Genomic DNA, 25,379 nt, shown 5'->3' on the forward strand with positions numbered 1-25,379 from the left:
CCTTGAAAACCTCCCCATGCAACAGCTGCCCCTAGAAATAAGGATTCGTCAGCAGGTGTATTCGTTTGCTGGGCCTGCCGACCACAGTCACGCAGACAGTGGCTTAAACATGGGTATTTTGTCCCAGTTCTGGAGGCTGGAAGTTCAAGATCACGGTGTCGGCAGGTTTGGCTTCTCCTGGGGCCTCCCTGCTTGGCTGGCAGGACGGCCGCCTCCTCACCGAGCCCTCACGTGGCCATTCCATCATTACGCTGTGGCCAGGTTTCCCTTCTTACAAGGACATCAGCCAGGTTCACCGAGGGGTCCCCTCCCCTCACAGCCTCCCCTGGCCTCAATCGTCCCTGTCAAGGCCCCGTCTCCAAATCCAGCCGGGGTTAGGGCTTCCACGTGGCAGTTTTGAGGGGGCCCTGTTCAGCCCATCACAGGAGGCTATGCTGGGTACTTTAGGGGTCGGGGAAGGAGCGGCTGGAGAAGGCACGATCACGGTAGAAAGGGAAAAGGCAGGGAGGCAGGGAGGCCAGTTGGAGGACGTGACTTGAGCTCATCAGTTCTGCGGTTCACAAGGGAAGTGACTGTTATCAGACGCCGGAGGCTTGGCTCCCGTGGGGCCCCCTGACCTCTGTGGCCAAGCAGCCCCACCGAGTACGGGCGTGGCCGCCCCTCGGAGCAAGCCCAGGTTGGACTGGCGCCCTGGACCTTGGTTCTGTGGAAAGTCGCCTCCACCAGCTGGGAATTGCCTAAGCAGAGGCCACGGATGGGACTCTCTTTTGCCCCACACTTTACGCGGCGGCCTCGCTCCCTAACTGTCCAACAAGTAAAAGAGCAAGACAGGATCTGAGGAGAATGGCAACGCTTTCCTCGCGTCTGAACCACAAGAGGGCGGCGAACTACAATATGTCCTAAGGCAGTGGTAGGCAAACCGCGGCTCGGGAGCCACAGGCGGCTCTTTGGCCCCTGGAGTGTGGCTCTTCCACCAAATACCACGTGCGGGCGCGCAGGTACAGTGCGATTGAAACTTCGTGGCCCATGCGCAGAAGTCGGTTTTCGGCCTGGGCGAGTCTATTTTGAAGAAGTGGCGTTAGAACACTCAAGTGGCCAAAGAGCCGCATGTGGCTCGCAAGCCGCGGTTTGCCGACCACTGTCCTAAGGTCTCCGCAGCCCCAAGCCAGGGGCTTGGCCTGCATCTGGATCCGAACCATCTGCTCAGAAAACATCAAACCACGAGAGGGTTCGGGTTCCCGAGCCTCAGTTCGTCCAAATATTACAATTTATTTTAGGGCAGAATTGTCCGACACCCAAGCCTCGGAAACTGGCCGAGATCCGCCGGAGCCCAGAGCGGCGTCCGCCCCGCAGGCGCCCCCCTGGCAGCGGGAAGGCGGGGCCTGGGCCTGGGGGCCGTCACGCCACGCACGAGGCTGCTTTTTCAAATGATGTTTTTCCCACGCTCCTCCCTAGCTGCGAGCTGGTACACTCTGAGGGCGGAAGAGGAGCGGACGCGGCCCTGTCCTCGTCCCTCCCGTCAGTGGTGCAGGGCGTGCGGGAAGCTAGCGGGGGACACAGTCCTTCCAGCCCACGCCCTCCCCCGGGCCCTCCGTCAGCCCAAAACCTTCACTGCATTCACATTCTGTAGCAGCTTTGTAAAAATATATTTTTTTTTATTGATTTCAGAGAGGAAGGGAGAGGGAGAGAGAGAAACATCAATGATGAGAGAGAACCATTGATCGATCAGCTGCCTCCTGCACGCCCCCTACTGGGGATCGAACCCACAACCCGGGCATAAGCCCTTGGCCCGGGACCCTTCAGCCCACAGGCCGATGCTCCATCCGCTGAGCCACACCAGCTAGGGCCGTAGCAGCTTTGAGGGAGCAAGGAAGCGCCCCACAGAGCCTGCCCGGCTCGGAAGAATCCGGGCGTCCCTCCCTGTGCGGGGCTGCAGGCGGCACCCAGGGAGGACGGGGTGCTGGGCTGAGGGGCAGCGGCAAGACCAGGGGTCGGAATGGGCTTGGGCGGAAGTTTGGGCCTGGAGCTCAGGGGGGGCTGGGGCTGGGGCTGGGAGAGGTGCGGGCTCCCATTCGCGGTTCCATCCAGAGTGTCCATGCCTGCACCACCCCCTGGGCAAGCAGCCTGCCTGCCTTACGCGCCCACACACATGCACCCAGCGAGGGCAGCCGCGCCAGGCCCAGCCCTCCACGCCCATGCCCGCCCCCTCGGGCTAACCTGAGGCTTGTATCAGCCTCCCAGCTCCCAAGTGCTGTGGCCTGAGCGACAGTCCTTCCTTACCACATCGGTCAACCAGGCCCCCCCGCGCCCCCCCACACCACCGCCAAGACTGGGGGGCAGTCCCAGGAGCCCTCCAGGGGAGAAGCAGGAAAGAGCGGTTCAAGCACTGCTCTTCCTTTTGCTGCCCTTGTTAGTCCTCAATTTTTTCCATTGATTTTTAGAGGGAAGGAGGGAGGGAGGGAGGTCAATGTGAGACACATGGATTGATTGCCTCCCGCACATGCCCCGACCGGGGCCGGGATAGAACCACAGACCCTAACCCCTGAGCGCACAGGCCAGGGCAAATCCTGCTCTTTCCTCAACGCACTGTTAAAACGAAGTTGGATTTTCCGACAGGGAGCGGTCTGGGCCAGGCACGGCTGGGTGGCTAAAGGAAACCAGACTGAGATTCATAAAAAATAAAAAAATAAAAATCACTGGTCACCCCGGAGATTCTCGCGTGCAGTTTCAGCATTTCCTGGACCCTGGGCAGTTGGGGTTCTAAGCAGTGGCGGGGGAGGGGGGGAGGGGGTAGACAAAGGGGAAAGAGGCTGGTCCCAGGCTGTAGGCCGAGGCCCCCCACGGAGCCCTGGCGGCAGCTGCCCTGCGTTGCTATCTTCCAGGGTAGCAATGTTTCACGGAACATGTTTAAGTTGAAAATAACCTCGTCAGCCCTGGCCGGTTTGGTTCAGTGGCTAGAGCGTTGGCCGTGGAACTGAAGGGTCCCCGGTTCGATTCCCATCAGGGGCATGCACCTTGGTTGCAGGCTCAATCCCCAGTAGGGGGCATGCAGGAGGCAGCTGATCACTGTTTCTCTCTCATCGACGTTTCTAACTCTCTATCCCGCTCCCTTCCTCTCTGTAAAGAAATAAGAGATGAGGGAAATCTCTTAGCCCCAGTGAATATCACTATTAATGCCTAATTAATTCATGGGTATTTTTTTCCAAAATGAGATCATACTATGCATGCTTTTCCCCCAGTTAACCACTTTTCCACACCAAACTTGGGCCTTATGTAACCCTCAGTCACTCAGCAAACTCCCACCGTTTTCTCCAAAATGCCCCCGACAGCAGGTTTGCCCAGCCTGCCCCCGGCCTCCCCTGGGGGCTGTGCCCCTGCGGGATGAGTGTTGGCTGGGGCCAGTTCCCAGCAGGGCCACACCTGAGCTAGACCAGTGGTCGGCAAACTCATTAGCCAACAGAGTCAAATGTCAACAGTACAACGATTGAAATTTCTTTTGAGAGCCAAATTTTTTAAACTTAAACTTCTTCTAACGCCACTTCTTCAAAATAGACTCGCCCAGGCCGTGGTATTTTGTGGAAGAGCCACACTCAAGGGGCCAAAGAGCCGCGTGTGGCTCGCGAGCCGCAGTTTGCCGACGACTGGGCTAGAACATTCCCCAATGCTGGGTGCCAGGCAGGCCCCTCGGACGCACCCGCATCCTTCTGCCGCGAAGCCCGGCGCTGGGCTGTGGGAACCCCGCTGGGCCGCAGGTTTGGAAGAGGAAATGCCGGTTTGGCCAACAGGACTGGGTCCGCCCAGAAGTTTGGCAAAGAGCCGCTTGGAATCCGAAGAGCAGGTAGGGCGCGAGTTCAATCCTGTGCGCCTCCCCACGCCTCTTCCCGGGTCACTTCCTTTTCCCAGCCGCGGCCGACCTCTCCCAGGCCTGCCCTGCCCCACAACCAGCCAGAGCTGCCCGAGGTGGCCCGGGGCAAAGGGCACCGCTCCGAGGTGTTTCCTGCCACGGTGGAGGGCGTCTCCCAGCGACCCGGACGTGTCCCCGGGCGCGGACGAAGGCGGGGGGGAGAACAACGCTCCGCTGTCCACGCAGCGCCCATCCCTGACCCTCTCCAAGGTTCTACTCGGCATCAAGCATCTAGTCTTTTAAAAAGGAAGCTCAGCCCGTGCTGGTGCGGCTCAGTGGATAGAGCGTCGGCCTGCAGACTCAAGAGTCCCAGGTTCGATTCTGGTCAAAGTCACATGCCCGGGCTGCGGGCTCGATCCCCAGTGTGAGGAGGGCAGGAGGCAGCCGACCCATGATTCTCTCTCACCATTGATGTTTCTCTCTCTCCCTCTCCCTTCCTCTCTGAAATCATATATTTAAAAATAAATAGAAAGAAAGATCAGGGCGAGTTCTCCCGGCTCTTCCCCCTGTCCCCCTTCATCTGCCCTCCTCCTCCTCCTGGGCCCCCTGGCTCACTCAGAGTCCACATGCTTCCCCGGTGACCTCACCCGGATGCCTGGACGCCGCGGGGCGGAGGGGGGCAATCTCCCCGGCCATCTCCCTTCGTCTTATCTCGGCTCTGGGCCAGATATCACACCCGATGCCTCATGACTGAAAACTCTGCCGCTCTCCCCCCAGGCCTTCCCCACCCTGTCTGTGTTCCTTAGAAATTCCAGCTGGGTTTGTCAGCTGTGTCCTAAAGAGTCAGGACACAGGGTAGGGCGCCCCGCAGAACTGAGTCTCCCCGGCACGCACCCCGCATTCCCACCCCACGTCCTGGCCCAGCTCCATGCGTGCAGGAAACGGAGGCCGGTGCCCGAGAGCGGGGCGGTCTGCCTTCAGGGGAGGGAGCCCACGAGGGTGTCTGCCTTCAGGGGAGGGAGCCCACGAGGGTGTTTTTGGCCTGAAAGGCCTCCTCAGGGAAGGGGCTTCGAACTATTCCAGAGAGAAGGTTCCGGCACTGCGCCGGGGGCGGGGGGGGGGGGGGGGGGGCAGCGAGGTCCGGCTGCTGCGGGCGGGATGCTCCAGGCTCCTCCCCGGTCGGCTCCCAGGATGGGGCGTGGCACAGGCGTCCCCTGCCCCAGGCCACGTGGCTGCCACCCCAGCAGCCCCGGGCTCTGCGGCCGCGCCTCGGGCCCGCACAGACCACCCAGCTCTGAGCCTGTCCTGGCGGCCAGCCTTCCCCTGGGGCCACTTGGGCGGCAGCTGGGCCAGAGCTCAAGTATGAAGGCAGCAGAGTGAGGGCCCCCACCTCCCGCCTTGGCCTCTGCACCCTCCAGCGGCCCGGCCCCTCCTCCCAGGGGCCCCACCCGCCCACCCAGGAGCCGTGCTTCCTGCTGCTTCCCCGCCCCAGGCCCTCGGCTGCCCCCACTGCCCCCACAGGCAAGGGGCTCCCCGGGCCTCTGCGCCCCAAGTCCCTCTCCCGAAATGCCTTTCTACCCTTACAGGAGTTTAAAGGGGGGTGACAGTTACTCCCTCAGAGGGCTGTTGTGAGAATCCATCAGCTAATACATGGAAAGTGCCGGGAATTGGGCACATGGTGAGGGTGGGCTGTCACTATCGTGTTATTTTGTTCCCAACCAGAGCCCCGGCCACTCCTCAGGTCACCAGCCAGCGGCTCCCTGAATGAGCCTCTGTGGGGCCCGAAGGCTGTGTGACCATCATGGACGTGTGGCCGGGTGCTCAGCCAGCAGGCCTGGCTGTTCTGTGCGGGGCACGGCCCGGGCAGAGCGCTCTCACGACGATGCCAACACAGAGGCGACCCCCACGCTCACAAGTTATGGCGACAAAGCACTTTCACGTCTATTTCCACTTGTGGAGGAGGCACAGCCGAAGTAATTACTCCCGTTTTCCAGCCGGGCCCTGGGCACACAGAGGCGGTGAGGACCCCTCGCCCCTCCACCCCCCATCCCGGACCCGCAGCGCTCACGGGCTCACGAAGGGCAGGTGGGCTTCGATGCCTGACTCCGGCCTCCGAGCCGGGTCACAGCCAGGCAAGCGCATCGCCTCCTCCTGCCGAGCAGCTCGGGCACCAGGGGAAGGAGAGGCGGCGCGATGGAAGCCAGACGCCCTCCCGGGTCTCTGGGCCAGCGCCCAGGAAAGGAAGAACAACGGCCTGTGGCCCGGGCCCGCCCTGAGCTCAGCTCCTGGCAGGAGGAGCCGCGTGCTGACGGCCACGGCGTCCCCGGGCCCAGGAAGGCTCCTCCCGGGCTGCGCCCAGACCGCGGGGCTCCCTAACTCCGGGGTCAGGACAGGGAGTGTCAAGGCCAACTGTGTTGCCATTAACCCTCTTGAACCCTAACTACTCTGCCAGCCCAGGGATAAGCCCATTGTGCAGATGGGAAAATCCAGGCTTGGAGACAGGCGACCTCCATGCCGGGCTCAGACCTACATCCGGGTCCCAGACCTTCATGCCAGTTCCTAGAAGGCCATTCCGGGGTCCAGACCTCGAACCAATAATACAGTCCGGTATTGGGGGCGCAGACCTACATCCTTATTCAGACACCATTCCATTAACCAGAGGTCCAGCCCACAAACCAGACCTCCCTTCAGGGCCCAGACCTCCATCCAGGGCTCAGACCTACATCCAGGTCCCAGACCTTCATGCCCATGCCCAGAAGTCCATCCCGGGGCCCAGACCTCAAACCCAATATCCAGTCCTTTACCGGGGTCCAGACCTCCACAGTAGTCCAGACCACCTCCAAGACCCACAGGTCCAGCCCCTGACACAGACCTCCACCCGGGGCCCAGACCTCCCTCCCGCGCCCAGACCTCCCTCCCAGGACCTATACCTCCATCGCGGGCTCAGACCTACATCCGGGTCCCTGACCTTCATTCCAGGACCCAGACCTCGAACCCTTTATCAGGGTCCAGACCTCCACAGTAGTCCAGACCACCATCCTGTGACCCAGGGGTCCAGCCCTCAAGCCAGACCTCCCCCCAGGGCCCAGAACTTTCTCCGGGGCCTGAACCTCCCTCCCAGGACCCATACCTCCATCCAGGGCTCAGACCTACATCCGGGTACCAGACCTAAATGCCAGGTCCCAGAAGGCCATTCCAGGGCCAATCTTCGAACCCAGTATCCAGGCCGTTATCGGGGTCCAGACCTCCACAGCAGTCCAGAACACGATTCCATGACCTAGAGGTCCAGCCCCTGACCCAGACCTCCACCCGGAGCCCAGACCACCATCCAATATCCAGACCTCCATCCAGGGATCAGACCTACATCTGGGTACCAGACCTAAATGCCAGGTCCCAGAAGGCCATCCCAGGGCCCATCCTTGAACCCAGTATCCAGGCCTTTATCGGGGTCCAGACCTCACAGTAGTCCAGACCACCATTCCATGACCCAGAGGTCCATCCCACGAGCCAGACCTCCCCCCAGGGCCCAGACCTCCATCCCGGGCTCAGACCTCCATCCGGGGCGCTGACTTCAATTCTAGGGCCAATACCACTATCCCGGGACCCAGACCTTCATGCCGGGGCCCGACCCCCATCCCAGAATCAGATTTTAATTCGGGGCCCGGACCTTAATGGCAGGACCCCTATTTCTATGTTGGACTCAGCCCTCCATCCGGGGCCTTGGCCTACATCCGGGTACCTGATGTCAATCCTGGGGCCCACACCCCCATCCTGGGGCCCAGACCTGCATCCAGGGGCCCAGACCTCCATGCAAGGATCAGACCTTAATTCGGGGCCCAGACCTCCATGGCAGAACCCCTATTTCCACAGCGGCACTCGGACTCCCTGTAGGGCCCTGACCTCCATCTGGGGCACTAACTTGAATCCTGGGGCCAGGACCTCTATCCTGGAACCTAGACCTCCATGGAGGGGCCCAGACCCCCAACCAGGGGCCCAGACCCCATCCCAGGACCCAGACCTCCATCCCAGGACCCAGACCTTCATCCCAGGACCCAGACCTCCATCCCAGGAACAGAGCTTCATGGCAGGACCCCTATTTCTATGGCGGCACTCGGACCTCAATCCGGGGCCTTGACCTACATCCGGGGCCCTGAAATCAACCCTAGGGCCAGGACCTCTATCCCGGGACCCAGACCTACATGCCGTAGCCCGGACCCCCAACCCAGGGCCCAGACCCCCGCCCAGGACCAGACCTCCATCTCAGGATCAGACCTTAATTCGGGGCCCAGACCTTCATGGCAGGACCCCTATTTCTATGGCGGCACTCAGACCTCCATCTGGGGCCTTCACCTACATCCGAGTACCTGACGTCAATGCTGGGGCCTGTATCTCTATCACGGGGCCCAGACCTCCATCCTGGAGTCCAGACCTCCATCCCAGGATCAGACCTTAATTCGGGCCCAAACTGTTATGGAGGAACCCCTATTTCCAGGGAGGGACTATGACCTCCCTCCCGGGTGCTGACTTCAATCCAAGGCGGGACCTCTATCCCAGGAACCAGACCTCCATGCCGTGACCCAGACCCCAAACCCGGGGCCCAGACCCCCGCCCAGGACCAGACCCCCGCCCAGGACCAGGATCAGACCTTAATTCCGGCCCAGACCTTCATGGCAGGACCCCTATTTCTATGGCGATCCTCGGACATCCGTCCGAGCCTTCACCTATATCCGGGTACCTGACGTCAATCATGACACCCAGACCTCCTTACTGGGGCCCAGACCACCATCCTGGTGCCCGGACCCCATTCCGGGACCCAGACATCCATCCCAGGATCAGACCTTATTTCGGGGCCCTGGCCTTCATGGCAGGACCCCTATTTCCATGGATGGACTAGGACCTCCCTCTGGGGTGCTGACTTCAATCCCGGGGCCGGGACCTATACCCCGACACCCAGACCTCCATCCCGGGGCTCAGACCCCCATCCCAGGCCCCAGACCTCCATCCCAGGATCAGACTTTAATTCAGGGCCCAGACCTTCATGGCAGGACCCCTATTTCTATGCGATCCTCGGACATCCATCCGGTGCGTTCACCTACATCCGGGTACCTGACGTCAATCCTGGGGCCTAGACCTCTATCACAGGGCCCAGAGCTCCATCCTGGGGCCCAGATCCCCTACCTAGAACCCAGACCTCCATCCCAGGATCAGACCTTAATTTGGGGCCCAGACTTTCATGGCAAGACCCCTATTTCTATGGCGGCACTCCACCTCCATCCGGACCCTTGACCTACATCCAGGGCCCTGAAATCAATACTGGGGCCCGGACATCTGTCATGACACCCAGACTTCCTTACGGGGGCGCAGACCCCCTTTCTGAAACCTGGACCCCATCCCGGGAACCAGACGTCCATCCCAGGTTCTGAGCTTAATTCGGGGCCCAGACCTTTATGGCAGAACCCCTATTTCCAGGGCGGGACTCAGACCTCCCTCCGGGGCCTTGACCTCCCTCTGGGGTGCTGACTTCAATCTTGGGGCCAGATCTCTATCCCGGGACCCAGACCTCAGTGCCGTGGTCCAGACCCCCATCCCGGGGCCCAGACCCCCATCCCAGGACCCAAACCTCCATCCCAGGATCAGAACTTAATTTGGGGCCCAGACCTTCATGGCAGGACCCCTATTTCTTTGGTGATACTCAGACAGACCTCCATCCGGGGCCTTCACCTACATCCGGGTACCTGACTACAATCCTGTGGCTGGGACCTCTATCACGGGACCCAGACGTCCATCCTGGGACGTTGACCGCCATCCTGGAGCCCAGACCCCCATTCCGCGGCCCAGACCCCCATCCCAGGATCAGACCTTAATTCAGGGCCCAACCTTTATGGCAGAGCCCCTATTTCCACGGCGGGACTCAGACCTCCCTCCGGGGCCCTGACCTCCCTCCAGGGTGCTGACTTCAATCCTGGGGCCGGGACCTCTATCCAGGGACCTAAACCTCCATCAAGAGGCCCAGACCCCCATCCCAGGGCCTAGACCCCATCCCAGGACCCAGACCTCCATCCCAGGAACAGAGCTTCATGGCAGAACCCCTATTTCCATGGTGGTACTCAGACGTCCATCCGGGGCCTTGACCTACATCCGGGGCCCTGAAATCAATCCTGGGGCCCGGACCACTATACTGACACTCAGACCTCCTTAGTGGAGCCCAGACCCCCATCCTGGGGTGCAGATCCCATCCCGGGACCCAGACCTCCATCCCAGGATCAGACCTTAATTTGGGGCCCAGACCTTCATGGCAGGACCCCTATTTCCATGGCGGGACTCGGACCTACCTCCAATGCTCTGACTTCAATCCTGTGGCTGGGACCTCTATCCCAGGACCCAGACCTCCATCTGGGGCCCAGATCCTCATCACGGGGCCCAGACCGCCATCCTAGGACCCAGACTCCATCCCAGGACCCAGACCTCCATCCCAGGATCAGACCTTCATGTCAGGACCACTGTTTCTATGGCAGCACTCAGACCTCTATCGGGGCCTTGACCTACATCCAGGTCCCTGAAATCAATCCTGGGGCCCATCCTCTAGCCTGACACCCAGACATCCTTACTGGAGACCAGACCCCAATCCAGAGCCCCAGGCCCTCATCACAGGACCCAGACCTCCATCTCAGGATCAGACCTTAACTCCAGACCCAGACATTCAAGTCGGACCCCTATTTCGATGGTGGCACTCGGACCTCCATCCTGGGCCTTGAATTACATCTGGGGCCTTGACCTACATCTGGGCCCCTGAACTCAATCCTGGGGCCCCCACCTCTATCCTGACACCCAGACATCCTTATTGGGGCCCAGACCTTCATGGCAGGACCCCTATTTCATGGCGGGACTCTGACCTCCCTCCGGGGTGCTGACTCCAATCCCGGGGCTGGGACCTCTATCCCAGGACCCAGACCTCCATCCCAGGATCAGAGCTGAATTCAGAGCCCAGACCTTCATGGTAGGACCCCTATTTCTATGGTGGTACTCGGACCTCCCTCTAGGGCCCTGACGTCCCTCCAGGGCGCTGACTTCAATCCTGGGGCCGGGACCACTATTCCGGGCCCAGACCCCCATCTGGGGCTCAGACCTACATCCGGGTCCCAGACCTTTATGCCAAGGCCCCGAAGGCCATCCTGGGGCCCAGACCTCAAACAAAGCACCCAGTCCAGTTGTGAGGGCCCAGGCCTCCATCCGTTGTTCAGACCACCATTCCTTGACCCAGAGGTCCAGCCCACCAGCCAGACCTCCCCCAGGGCCCAGACCTCCCTGTGGGCCCGAACCTCCCTCCCAGGACCCATACCTCCATCTGGGGCTCAGACCTACATCCGGGTCCCAGACCTTCATGCCAAGACCCAGAAGGCCATCCCGGGACCCAGTCCTCGAACCCAGTATCCAGGCCTTTATCGGGGTCCAGACCTCCACAGCAGTCCAGAACGCGATTCCATGACCTAGAGGTCCAGCCCCTGACCCAGACCTCCCCGCAGGGCCCGTACCGCCCTCCAGTGCCCAGGCCTCCCTCCCAGGACCCCAACCTCCATCTGGGGCTGATACCTACATCCGTGTCCCAGACCTTCATGCCAGGGCCCAGAAGGCCATCCCGGGGCCAGTCCTCGAACCCACATACAGTCCTTTATCGAGGTCCCTTCCTCCGCCCTCCCCGTCGCAGCCCTCCCCTGCCCCAGAACGGGGAAGAACCGAGAGGAAAGAAGAGAAAGTAACAGGAGTGAAGCTTCTACACCCTCACGGGCAGGAGGCGCAGGTGAGGGCCTTGCTCTCTCTTCCACCCGGGGCCGGCCGGCCGCACAGGTTGTGGGCGGATCTCCGCAGCTGCGTCTGGTTTGCCCAAATGTGAACTCCGGGGAAGCTGCCCTGTGATCTGGAAGGACCGGAGGGACAGGGCCACCCCCTCCTGTGCTCTGGGGAAGGGAGAATTTAAAAGCGTAGGAATGGAAGGCCTTCAGGAACGCAAGCTGTGTGAGAGCCAGCCTTCCGGAGCCCCCACCACACCCCAGGTTAGAAAAGGGCTCCAGGCTGGGCGGGAAGTAAAGACCTCGGTTTGTGGTCCCTGCTGAGCTGGTGGCCTGCTGCCCACTCCAGGTGCAGGCGGTAAGGGGATCTAAATGCAATGACACGCCCTAACCGGTTTGGCTCAGAGGACAGAAGGGTCCCGGGTTCCATACCGGTCAAGGGCACATGCCCGGGTTGTGGGCTCGATCCCCAGTAGGGAGCGTGCAGGAGGCAGCCAATCAATGATTCTCTCTCATCATTGATGTTTCTATCTCTCTCCCTCTCCCTTCCTCTCTGAAATCAATAAAAATTAAAAAAAAAAAAAAAGCAATTATAGGCCTGGCCAGCGTGGCTCAGTGATTGAGCATCAACCTATGAATTAGGAGGTCACGGTTCGATTCCCGGTCAGGACACATGCCCGGGTTGCGGGCTCGATCCCCAGCATGGGGCATGCAGGAGGCAGCCGATCAATGATTCTCTCTCATCAGTGATGTTTCTCTCTCTCCCTCTCCCTTCTTCTCTGAAATCAATTTTTTTAAAAAGCAATGGTAGGACCCACTAGAAAGTATGCTTTATATCACCACCAATTCTAAATAACGCCCATGATAAAATGCTGTTACCGGACTCAAGGGGTTCGCAGCTTGGGGTGCCTATTCAAGAACAAGGCGTGGTTGTCTGGTGGTAGGTAGGTAGTTCCATTAGCAAGTGAGGGAGACAGGACTCATCTCCCGCAGGAAAGCTTAGGGTTGCTCAGATACACTGTTTGGTCAGTACATGTGGACTTCTTCTTTGCAGTTGGCTACACTTAGGGCTGGGTTCCTGTCGAGCTCATCCTGTACGCAGCTGTTGCCTCTGCAAAAACTATGCTCTACATGTTTACATTTAGCGAGATAGCATTTAGCAAGAAGCCCAGACCTTGCGACTCTGCTCCAACCTAACAATCCTGCTACCTGGAAAATTTCCTACGTCTAGTTGTAAGCATTTGCGAGGGTTACCATTGAGTTTGCACAATATAGGCATAGCTGCAGATTAGCACGTTTATCACTTATCTTTTATTTTTTAATCTTTATTGTTTAAAGCATTACATACTAGTATGTCCCCTTTTTCCCCCCATCGACCCCCTCCAGCCCACCCCCCCCTCGCCCCGCCCCAGGCCCTCACCACCCCTGTGTCCATGGGCCATGCATACTAGTATAGGCACACAAGGTCTTTGGTTGATTACCTCCCCCACCTCCCCCCTGCCCCCTCCGCCTTCCCTCTGAGATCTCACACTCCGTTCCCTGCTTCCACGTCTCTGGATCGCTCTGTTCACCAGTTTATTTTGTTCATCAGATTCCACCCATGAGTGTGACCATGTGGTACTTGTCTTTCTCTGAGCTCGTTGCGTGTCTCTTCATTAACAATGTCATCTGCGTGGATGTCGTTCCTAAGGACTCTCCACTGAGCAGTTTGCCTCTCGCCGGCAGAGAAGGCTCAGGGCCGTGGTGTGGGCTTCAGGTCAGTTCTCATCTCGAGCTCCCGGGAGCCACACCCCTGGTTCAGGCAGAAACGGAAAAGCGAAAGGGCAAAAGCTGGGACGATAAAGACCGAGGAACAGAACACGCGTCGACACACTTCAGTTGTCACCCAGGAGCCCACGGAGTTTTCACTCGGGTGTAAAGTTTCGAAGAGTAACATGGTGTAAGGTGTAATGTTTTTGTCTGGGAAGTGAAGGTTTTCGTTTGTACATGAAATACGTTTGCATTAAATATCTGTAAAATTGAAATGTATTCTTTTTCAATTGTCGATTGCTTTAGAACTAAAGAACAAATCACAAAAATGAACCATTGCCTTGGCGGTACAATTGAGTAGTTGACTAAATTGTATGCTTTACAGATATTTCGGTATCATTAAAAAATCACTTATAGCCCTAACCGGTTTGGCTCCGTGGATAGAGCGTTGGCCTGCAAATTGAAGGGTCCCAGGTTCAATTCTGGTCAAGGGCATGTACCTTGGTTGCGGGCACATCCCCAGTAGGGGGTGTACAAGAGGCAGCTGATCAATGTTTCTCTCTAATCTATGTTTCAAACTCTCTATCCCTCTCCCCACCTCTCTGTAAAAAAATCAATAAAATATATTTTTTTAAAAAGATCACTTATAGGTGAGTTTTAATTGGATAACTACTCACATAAAGTGTGAACAGAAAATATCACCAAGAATCAAAATTCATTAGGTAAATATACAAACTACGGAATAGACAGTTGTGCTTTAATGTGTGAACATGTTGTGTGCCCTAATACTGGTGTTTTATGTTATTACGATTTTCTCTGTCTGCATGTGCAGGTGTGTTTCAATGAGGGAAAATGACCTTGAGTAAATACATGAACATGGATCCCTGTCTGCGTTTCCTTTCTGGCCTTTATTCTTCACTTCATTTCACAGTTACTACCCAGAATCGTGTCTGTTGTGTGGAGCGGGAGGTGCTAAAAGAGGCCCTCTCGGCCCCGGCCGGTATCAGCTGGTTAGAGTATCACCCCATACACACCCCATACACCCAAGTTTCGGGTTGGATCCCCGGTCAGGCACATACAAGAATCAACTAATGCATGCACCAATACGTGGGACCACAACTCTCTCTCTCTCTCTCTCTTTCTCTCTCTCTCTCTCCCGCTGCCCCCTCGCTCTCCCTTTCTGAAATAAATAAGTGAACAAATGTAATGGTCCTCTTCAGGCGTCAGACCCACCAGGTAAGCCGCTGGAGAGACCAGCCTCAGTGAGGTGGCAGAGCCCCCGGGTGGTTTGAAGAATCTGGGAGCAGACTGAGACAGGGCGCCCAGAGGGGACAGTGTAGCCCATGGGTGGGGACCAAGGGCCAGGGGCTTCCCAGAGTCCTCTGGGCCTCAGACTAAGAGTCAGGAGGAGCCCGGGTCGCCTGCTCTCCCCTCCCCACCCCCTCTCTCCCGGCACAGGACAGCTGAGCCCTGCAGAGCCGCTCGCTGGCCAGCGGCAGAGCTGGGCCCTGACCCACGTCTGCTGACCATCACAGCCCAGAGCAGGGCCGCACAACCCCCCCGAGGCGCTGGGGCAGGGGGACCTCAGCAGTCCCCTGCCAGGCCACAGGGACCGGGCGGGCGGGGCGGGGAGAGGGCAGGCACAGGGCAGGACCTGTGACTCACGCAGCACAAGGATCCTGCAGAGACGGGCAAGGCGTGGAGCCAGCTTCCTGGAGAAGGGCCAGGGGTGAGTCGTGTCATGTGGGGTCTCCCGCCTGCAGAGCAGGGCCGCCCACCTCGCTGTCCCTCCCCTGGGAGGGCGCTCACCCCGGGGCGGAGAACCTGCTGGTTCCACGGGTCAGGCCTCAAGAGGGCGCTCCCCTGCTCCCAGCCCCGCTCCACCCTCCCACCCCCCAAGTTTTAGCTCATCCATCAGCCCAGCTGGGGAACCAAGGAAGTGCTCAGATCCTCCGAAGGTTGACAAGGCACACCCCAACCCTCCCTGAAACCGCAAACAGCCAAAGCCAGGTCACGTGTTCCTAGGGTGGGGTGTTAATGGTTGCCATGGGAACAGATGGGCTTCGGCTTGGGAAAGTCCTAGCGATGAGAGAGGCAGCGTATCTAAACCCACCTCCCCCGGAAGGAACCCCAGGGCGGAGGCGGCATGTGGGTCCCGGGGTGGCTTGTCTCTAGAAGGACACAGGCGTCCTGGATCAGGGACAGGGGACTGAAATTACGTCGCCTCCGCAAAGGGACATTCTGGGGCGTGGAAAGAGCAAGTGTGTGTGTAAGTGTCAGCATGCGCAAGCTGTCCGAGGCGCAACACGGAGAGGCAGAAGCGAGGTCTGGAGCCGTGTGGACCGAGAACGCTGCCACGTGTGCTGCTGACCTGTAGCGGCATCACCTGCCGCGCTCTCTGACCTGCGGGGTCCCGGGAGGCGCCCTCTAAGGACCTCTGAGACCAGCGAGGAGCAGGTTCCTCCCTCGGTCCCTCTGGCCTGAGGCCACGGCGGCACAGGGACGGGGCGAGGCCCTCTGCGTTTTGATGTTTCCACCCCGTCATCGCAAACACATCATAAAAAAAACACGCTCACAAGTGAGTATCAATTGGGCTATAAACTCTGGAAGAGGCTCGTATACATGCAACCATTCTGACACTAGGAACAGGTTGCACACTTGGTTCCTGTGGTCTAAGCTTTACCGCATCTCTAGATAACACTACGGCATCGTTGAGCTGAGCCGCAGTGAGCTGGCTGAAATAATGTTACTGGGACAGATTTTCGTTCATTACAAGTTTGAGGTTTTCTTTTCATATTTTGGAGCCGACGGGGACATGACGAACGTGCAGGCCCCCCGGAAGCTCTCGGGCATCTCGGCCGTGGACCAAATGCTGGGCATCAGCAGTCACCAGGCCTCTGGGAGGCCGGGTCAAGGCCGGGGTCAGGCCCGGGGAGAACAAGGCTCTGCTCACGGCTGCTTCCTGAGCCAGCACCGAGCCGGGGCCCGGCGGGGGACGGGGGGGAAGGCGCACAGTTTGCCCCCTGAGCTGACCTAGGAGCCTGCGGCCGGCCAGTCCCCCAGCTGCCCAGCCGGATGGGTAGGATCAGCACGGTCCACCCACGGCATCCGACCTGTTTTCCGGGCCATGCCAGGACTTGCCGCAAGCCCCGCGCCCACACAGGCTGCACCCCAGCTTCCTGCTCCTGAGGATGGCCACGCACTGCACCCCGCTTCCTGCTCCTGAGGGTGGCCACGCACTGCGCCCCGCTTCCTGCTCCTGAGGGTGGCCACGCACTGCGCCCCGCTTCCTGCCCCTGAGGGTGGCCACACACTGCACCCCGCTTCCTGCTCCTGAGGATGGCAACACACTGCACCCCGCTTCCTGCTCCTGAGGATGGCCACGCACTGCACCCCGCTTCCTGCCCCTGAGGGTGGCCACGCACTGCGCCCCGCTTCCTGCTCCTGAGGATGGCCACGCACTGCACCCCGCTTCCTGCTCCTGAGGGTGGCCACGCACTGCGCCCCGCTTCCTGCTCCTGAGGGTGGCCACGCACTGCGCCCCGCTTCCTGCCCCTGAGGGTGGCCACACACTGCACCCCGCTTCCTGCTCCTGAGGATGGCAACACACTGCACCCCGCTTCCTGCTCCTGAGGATGGCCACGCACTGCACCCCGCTTCCTGCCCCTGAGGGTGGCCACACACTGCACCCCGCTTCCTACTCCTGAGGGTGGCCACGCACTGCACCCCGCTTCCTGCCCCTGAGGGTGGCCACACACTGCACCCCGCTTCCTGCTCCTGAGGGTGGCCACACACTGCACCCCGCTTCCTGCCCCTGAGGGTGGCCACACACTGCACCCCGCTTCCTGCCCCTGAGGGTGGCCACACACTGCGCCCCGCTTCCTGCTCCTGAGGGTGGCCACACACTGCACCCCGCTTCCTGCTCCTGAGGGTGGCCACGCACTGCGCCCCGCTTCCTGCTCCTGAGGATGGCCACGCACTGCGCCCCGCTTCCTGCTCCTGAGGGTGGCCACGCACTGCGCCAGGGGGACGTCTGCCTGAGGAACACCGCTGGCAGCGAAGGCGGGGCTGCTGCCCCACTGCCCCCCGAGCTCTGCGTGGGCCCCGGCAGGCTCCTGGGCACGGAGCGTCGACCGCCCACCTGCCCTCTGGGTGCACAGACACCAAAGGCCTGGGCGGGCCAGCAGGCCTTACAGCCAAGCCCGGCCAGGGCTTCCCGGCCCCCGGACTCTCCCACCTCCACAAGGCCGCCCTCCCAGATGGAGCCCGCCCGGGAGGGCTGGGCCCAGGCAGGCTCCCGGGTCGCTCCCCTGCCCCTGCCCCTGTCGCTCCAGCTCCAGCCGCTAGGACGGGGCTCACCCAGACCCAGACCCAGCCAACACGGGGCGCTGCTGGGGGGAGGGCCATCCCACAGCGCTGTCAGCGATCGCTATCCGCTGTCGGAGTGGCTCGCCTTCCCCCAGAGGGGTTGGCATTGCACGGTGACCAGGCCACCGCCCACACGCAGCCAGAGCGGTGGCTCCCAGTCCTTGCCGTGTGCGAAGGCCGGCCTGAGGGGTCCGGCCTGGAGCTCACATGTGGGGGGTAAGGATGGAGGAGCAGGTGTTACCGCCTAAGCTGTGTGCCCTGAGCCTTGGCTGACCGCTAGGCCTCACTGTCCCAGGAAGCAAGTCAGAGAAGCCTGCGGCTCCGGGCAGGGAGAGAAAGCCCCCACCAAGGGGCCTCCCAAGGGCCGGGATGGGAGAGCCCTCCTGGGGCAGCTGATGGGGGCTGTCGGGGTCCCACCCGGAACGGGGACGCATGCCCAGCCTCACACCCCTCTAGGACGGTTCGCACGCTCACAGCTGTCCTGGCCGCGCCACTCCACTTCCCGTGAGCCCGCAGGCTCGCCCGCTCCAGCAGGGGTCAGGCGCCTCTCTCTTGGGAAGTTGTTTGCAGCGATGGCCGTTACACAGCCCGGACTCCGAAGGCCCGCAGCTGTGCCGCCTCCTCCCTCCTCCCGCCACCGCGTCCTGCAGCAGCCAGGCCCCCACCTCCCGCAGCGTTCACGCACAACCGCCTCTGTGCGTCTTCCTGCGCTCCTTCCGCTGCTCACGCTGTGCTGCCTTGTTTCGTGTTTGTTTGTTTGTTTTTAAATACATTTTTATTAATTCCAGAAAGGAAGAGATAGAAACATCAATGACGAGCCCAGCTGGCGTGGCTCAGTGGTTGAGCGTCAACCAGGAGGTCCCGGTTCGGTTCTGGTCAAGGGCACATGCCCAGGTTGCGGGCTCCATCCCCCGTAGGGGGCGTGCAGGAGGCGGCTGATCAATGGTTCTCTCGCATCATGGATGTTTCCATCTCTCTCCCTCTCTTCCTCTCTGAGATCAATAAAAGTGTGGGGTTTTTTTAAAGAAGGTGAATGACATGGCTAGCGGGCTGTAGAAAGATCTCTGGTGATGGCTGAGGAGGCAAGCGAGGAGGTGGGCAGGCCGTTTAAGAGTTGACTCTGACCAGGCTGGCGGGTGCTCCGGGCTGGGCGGGGGAGAGGGCAGGAGCAGCCCCGGGAGCGGGGAGGGGGAGAAGTGGCCACAGCCAACCCCTGGCACCAGGGCAGGGGGCGCGGCGTGTCCGTGCAGAATCAACACTAAAGCGCAGGGAGGAAAGCAGGCAGGACCGCGGCGTGGGAACGCAGGAGGGAAAACAGCTCAAGAAGGAAATGTCAAGAGGGTCAAGGCCACGAAGAGGTCAAGCGAGATAAGGCCCGAAGGTGCCCTGGATCCGGCCACCAGGTGGGCAGGCCTCCCGCAGTGTCGGTGGGAAAGGCCCCGCGGAGTGGGCGCGCTGCAGCCGGTGCGGCCTGGGCCTCTGCTGGCGGCTGGAGTCCTGCTCCCCCGCATGCTCCCTCCGGCCCTCCCCGAGCCTGCCCACCGCGCTGCCCGGCACATGCGGCCTCGGGGCTGGAGCCCGCAGGCCCAGTTCCCCCACTGCCACCTGTGAGGGCTGGGAGCCTCAGTTTCCCCTGGGGTGATGGGTCCAGGGGGCCCTACCATTGCTTCTGTTGGCTGGACTGCCCTGTGCTCAGGTTCAAGGAGAGAGGCCCAGGCGGCCAGATCCCCACACCCTGTGACTCGGGTCCCCTTGCTGCCCCACGTGGGACGCTGGGCTCCCGCCACCCCCCACCCCCACCACCACCACAAGTGACTCACGTGTGAGCTCAGTTTCAATGGGGACAGAAACTGTTGAGAAAAGAGAATGTTTACTTTTCCCACCGAGCCGATGCCCAGATAAACAGCGTGGCCCCCGAGTGGAGCCCAGGCCCCGCCCCCCGCGGAGGAGAGATATAAGAAGGCACCTGATGGACAGTCACCCCGCACACGAGACCACAGAGCCAGTGACGGCCGAGCCTCCCTCCAGCCTGCCGCCACCATGAAGCTGGCCGTCACCCTCGCCCTGGCCACCCTGGCTCTCTGCCGCCGCCCTGGTGAGTGCCCAGAGCCCTGTCCCCCAAGCTGGACAAGGGAACGCTCCCGCCACCCAGTTCTGCTCGGGACAGGAGCATGTGTCTGCGCCCACTGCTCGGCTGCTGGGAGGCCGGGGGATGCTGACGCCCAGCCAGGAGCGGGGTCCGGCCCCGCCCGCCTTGGAAACCTGGGAAGAGCCTGAGGCCACGAGGAAAACTGACAAGTATCTCACCATCCGCCTCCGACGCCCTCAGAATTCCAGGGGATGGACTCAACGGAGGGAGGGATGGGAGAGGGACAACCAGCTCCCCACGCCCAGTCTTGGACAGACCCCAAGAGGCCTTGGGGTCTCCACCCAATTCTGGCAGCCAAGGGCCTGGAAGGAGCTGCAGAGCCTCGTGTCTCCAAAAGAAACCCAAGCCAAAGCAAGATCGCCCATTCTGGGCAGAAAGGAGTCTTCTAGAAAGGGCCCTTCCCTTAAGAAACTGACAACCCAGAGTGGCGTTTTCTAAACACTTTTGTCCTCTGAAGAAAGGGTGAGGAGTCTGCATAATTGCAGATGATACTGATAGTAAAGGGGAGAGAGAGAGAGGGAGAGCGAGAAAGAGCGAGAGAGAGAGGAGAAAGGTGGGTCATACCTCCCTCCAAACCCCTTCATCTCTCTTGGGAATTTGTTACCTAACTGCTTTTTACTCTGTACCTGCCTTCCTACTCCTTTCAGTAAACACATGCACACACACACACACACACACACACACACACATTTTGAACACATTCCAGTTAATTCACTTTGCTATTTTCATAATATCCATGGCAATAGCTTTTATGACCCCGGAGGATGGCAGGGTAGTTAAAAACCAAAACAAGAGGCAGTGGGAACAGCTACTGTGTAAGGATTTGTTTTTGGGAGAAATGACATGTGGGGCTAGTGTGTACATTAGCTAGAAGGTCTCAGAGCTGTGGACAGAGGGTGGCTCTGCCAGATAGGACTGAAACAGGACTGTGAAGGGGTGGGTCTGGATGCGTCTGCATGCTTGTGTGTGCTCATCTAACACTGACAGCAACATCCAACCTTTCTTCAGCACTTCCCGCGTGCCCCTCACTGTTCTGAACCCCCTTCACACAGTATCTCTTCATCCTTACAACGGCCTTATGGAGTAGGGGTGTTATCCCCATTTCACAGATGAGAAAACTGAGCTACAGAATGATACGGTAACTTGCTTGATGACATAGTTAGTTGCAAAACGGGGCACCAAGTTCTGGAGAAGGTTGGTTTGAGCTGGCCACTTTGGGTGGGGCCCTGGAGTCCAGGCAGAAAAGCCAGACCTGCACATGAGAGAGACTTCAAGGACGAGGATCTGAGGCTCCGTGGGAGACGGGGCCTGCAGGGAACAGGAAATGTGACTCCCCTGTTCCTGGGGGCAGGGACCTGGAAAGGGAGCACAGCCTGGGAGCACCCCGGGTGAAGGGGACACGGCGGGGCGAGGCATAGACACAGAAGCGTGTCCGTCTGTGGGTGAGCGTCCCCCCAGGGCCCAGCGCTCACGGTGCCACCTGCTGGGCCAGGTTCGCCAGACTTTGCCAAATGCCCCAGTGACCAGTGGCTGAGACTGTCTCTAACCACTGACAAGAGACATGTTTCTGCTGGACAACAGCCAGACACCCTCAGTGGTCTCTTCCCAGCCCCCACGCTGCACCGAAAATCAGGTCCGAGCTGCTAAGATCAATACTCTGCCCAGAGACCTCACAGAAAGAACAGGTGGCATGTTGCCCGCCCCCACCCCACCCTCCCACCCCCCAGGAAGTGCAAGGAAGGCCCTGGCAAGCCACAAAAAGCTGGCTGCCACCCAGGAAGATCCACACACCCAAGAGCCAGCTTGGAGCACCACCAATTCTCACGTCCAGGCCGCTGATGAAAGGCTGCTATCTCTTGCTGACAGGCCCGGCATTTGCCTCGCAGGCAAACCCTGCCAGCGAGCTGCCATCTTGGGAAAGTGTTGCTGATTCGGCAGAGAACTGCTTGGACTTCATCGTGAAAACCTTCTTCGTGAGCATGCTCTCCAGTCACGAGGTCTCGGTGGAACTCTTCAGCCCTGACGCAGACCTGAGAGATGCGGCCAGAAAGATACAGGGGCTGGTGGGCACCCTCCCCCGGCAGGACCAGGACAGCATCAGGAGGGCCATGGTAGGCGTTTCCTCCGCCCAGCGCTGGGTGGTGGGCTCCCCAAGTCCCTCGGCTGCATTTTTTGGACCCTTTCCTCATCCAGAGAGGGGAGTCCCAGTGCAGATGTCCCGGGGGAGGGAGGGATGGCGGGCAGGCACAGTCATTTCACCTGAGGTCACCAGCCTCCTGAGGACTCATCAAAGCCCTTAGGGGCCCACCTCCTCCCACAGCAGGGAACCTCTTAGTTGACAATGAAATCTCCGTGTGTCTCATCGTCTTGGTCTAACATCGAGGTTCGCGCACTCTTAGACGATGGGCTGTTTGTTTCTTCGTTTTAGGACAAAATAATAAAAAAGCCCACTGTGTGCTTAGGATTTAGAAGCTGAAGATCTCCAACCGCTGGATCTCCGGCTGCTCCCGGCGCCTCCTTGGCTCCCTCCACCAGCCGGGCCTGGCTCCCTCCCATAAAGCACCAGCATCGCCCCTCTGTGCCCTGCCTTTTTATTTACCGACGACAGTGCGCAAGTCCGCCGCTCGGAGGGCTAAGGGTAGCCAGAGAAAATCAAAATCAGCAGACAGGCGAATACACGGAGCCCGCTTCCGGTGGGCCCCCGCTTCCGGTGGGCCCCCGCTTCCGGTGGGCCCCCGCTTCCGGTGGGCCCCCGCTTCCGGTGGGCCCCCGCTTCCGGTGGGCCCCCGCTTCCGGTGGGCCCCCGCTTCCGGTGGGCCCCCGCTTCCGGTGGGCCCCCGCTTCCGGTGGGCCCCCGCTTCCGGTGGGCCCCCGCTTCCGGTGGGCCCCCGCTTCCGGTGGGCCCCCGCTTCCGGTGGGCCCCCGCTTCCGGTGGGCCCCCGCTTCCGGTGGGCCCCGCTTCCGGTCCACCTGCCAGGCCGGCCACAGGCAGCAGCGCTGCCTCCTGCACACTCTCTCCCGGGGCCAGGCAGCCGCCTGGAAATGCACCAGGGCCCTGCTCAGACGTGACCTACAGGGGAAGGGGGTCCGAATAGGGTGGCAGCTAATCCCAGGCTGGCCCTCCAGCCCCAGCCGTCTAGGGATGAAATGGGCTGTTCTGTTCCCCGCCGTCCCTTTGGGATTCTGCTCTTGGGCGAGGTGATTATGCGATCCGAACATGCCTACACGCAAAGATGGGGCTTTCCAGAGAGTTCTGCTTCCGAAAGAGAAATGGTGGACATTCTGACAGAGCCCTGGGGACCTGTTAGGACCGGGTGGCCCTGGGTCCGATCCCTCAACTCACACGCAGCGCAGGACAATGGCCCGCCCCTGGGAGGAAGCAGATTCCCGTAAAACTTCGGAAACAAAGGCCGGAGGAGGAGGAGGAATGGACTTGCCTCGATTGGGGACCCGGGGTCTTGGGAGTGACTCTGAGGCGTGACAGACCCATTTTCTTTCCTCACTTTGTATTTGGCACATGAAACTATTTGTCTAACTATTGTCTAAAGGGGGCAGAAACAGAAAAAACCAAATGGTTGGTTTATTTTCTAGACCCTTTATCTGTCCCCATTATTAGGACAGCCTATGTGCAGGCTTCACGTGCAGAGGCCTAGCAGGCAAACTTCGTTCATGTTAGTCTTGCTCACGGCCATCTCTGCCCAGGAACAGGGGGGAGCGGGGGGGGGGGGGGGGCGGGGGAGGCAGGGGGAGTGTCACCACCGACTGCCGGTCGCTGGGCAGCGCTCTGGCTCTCACCCCAGTGCCCCTCTAACTTGCTCCCGTTCCCTGAGCCCCTGTCCAGTCAGCTTTCCTACAAAGAAGAGAATCAGACACCTCTCTTCTCTTGTGGCAAATGAGTCTTCAGGGATGAAATTAATCCCTAGGTGCTGACTGACACTTTTTGTTGACATTGTTAATCCTCACCTGAGGATATTTTTCCATTGATTTTTAGAGAGAGTGGAAGGGAGGGGGAGAGACAGAAGCATCGATGTGAGAGAGACACATGGATTGGTTGCTTCCCACACACACCCCGACTGGGGCTGGGGAGCAAGCCTGCAACCGAGGTACATGCTCTTGACCAAAATAGAGCCCAAGATCCTTCAGTCCGCAGGTCGGCGCTCTAACCACTGAGCAGCCGGCTGGGGCTTGACCGGCACTTTTGATGTGTCCACGGTGCTGGGTGTCTGAGGAGCCTGGGAGCGGATTTCACAACCTCACAAACATGAAGGCGGCCCAAGGCCCCAGCAGAGCCGAGTGCAGAAGGCAGTGGCCTCTGCTCCCGGGAGCCGATCCGGTGGGAAGATGGCCGCTCCTGCAAAGTAGACAAGCGGAGAGATTAAACTGCGAGTGACGCCATACATAATACACGGAGCGGTGTGAGCAAGAGAAGCGCGGACAGCCCGGCCGGCGGGCTCAGTGGTTGAGCATCGACCTATGAACCAGGAGGTCACGGTTCAATTCCCAGTCGGGGTGCATGCCCGGGTTGTGGACTTGATCCCCAGGGTGGGGCGTGCAGGAGGCAGGCGACCCATAATTCTCTCTCATCATTGATGTTTCTATCTCTCTCTCCCTCTCCCTTCCTCTCTGAAATCAATAAAATATATTTTTTAAAAAGCAGAAGAAGGAAGGTCAGGCAGATGCACAGAGACAATGTGGAGGATGCTGGGCTCCCTCCCCGCCCCACGCCCTTCGTGGGGTCCCACTGCGTCCTGCCCTTGGGCCCAGGGAGCAAACGCAAGGGCTTTTGGGAAATCCTTCGCTCTGGGTGTCTGTTACCTGCGCAGACCTCCTTCCCTTATATCCTCCATCTCCCCAACATGGCCAACTCCAGGGTCCAGCGGAGGTCATGGTCCCTCCCGCACTGCTTCTCATCTCAATGAGGTCTCTGTCCATTGGCGGCTCCTTGAGGCCAACCTGACCCTGCCCCCGCCCTGCGGCGCCCCTCCAGGGGCAAGGGCCACCCTCCGCCCCCCCCCCCCCCCCCCGCAGGGGCCTCCTCACTGGCTCCAGCTCACACCTGGCGCCCCGCAGTCCATTCTCCCCCTCACCCCACCCCCCCCCCCCCCCACACACACACACACACAGCAACTTTCATCCCATGAAACCCTTCCCCTGCCACCCCGCCCGCCCGCAGGGCCATTCCTGCAAAGCCTCCCAGTCCCTCCTCTTAAAACTCCAAATGCCATCACCGCTTCACTCCCACCTCCTGCCCGCCTCTCCCTCCGCCCGGTCCCGGCCCCGCCCCCACCCCCATCCCCCCACCATCCCCCACCCCTAACCCCCACCCCCCACCAACCCCCACCCCTACCCCCTGTGCACACGCCACGCAGCATCAGCTGCTCCCAACGTGATGACGGCTTTTTCAAACCGCCCTAGAGCCAACTATGCAAAGAATAGAACTCTTCATAAAGAAGTAAACACACACACACACCCCCCACCCCCG

General features: G+C 60.1%; 1 protein-coding gene and 1 long non-coding RNA gene across 2 annotated transcripts in view; one reads left to right on the top strand and one right to left on the bottom strand.

Moving 5' to 3' along the window:
* Positions 1 to 19,788: 19,788 nt before the first annotated feature.
* SCGB1A1 (secretoglobin family 1A member 1) lies at positions 19,789 to 22,232 on the top strand (the record flags this gene model as incomplete). Its single annotated transcript, XM_079787987.1, has 3 exons — positions 19,789 to 19,843; positions 21,764 to 22,008; positions 22,218 to 22,232. The coding sequence occupies 3 exons, from the start codon at positions 19,789 to 19,791 to the stop codon at positions 22,230 to 22,232; spliced, it is 315 nt and encodes a 104-aa protein (XP_079644113.1).
* A 2,005-nt stretch (positions 22,233 to 24,237) lies between these two features.
* The window catches only part of LOC307109100, a 33,725-nt gene continuing 32,583 nt past the window's right edge, over positions 24,238 to 25,379 (bottom strand). Inside the window, exon 3 of the long non-coding RNA XR_013814378.1 lies at positions 24,238 to 24,248. This is a non-coding gene — a long non-coding RNA (uncharacterized lncRNA). The remainder of the gene's footprint in view (positions 24,249 to 25,379) is intronic.

Source organism: Cnephaeus nilssonii, assembly GCF_951640355.1.
Source record: "Cnephaeus nilssonii genome assembly, chromosome: 13".
In the NCBI taxonomy this organism is placed as follows: domain Eukaryota; kingdom Metazoa; phylum Chordata; class Mammalia; order Chiroptera; family Vespertilionidae; genus Cnephaeus; species Cnephaeus nilssonii.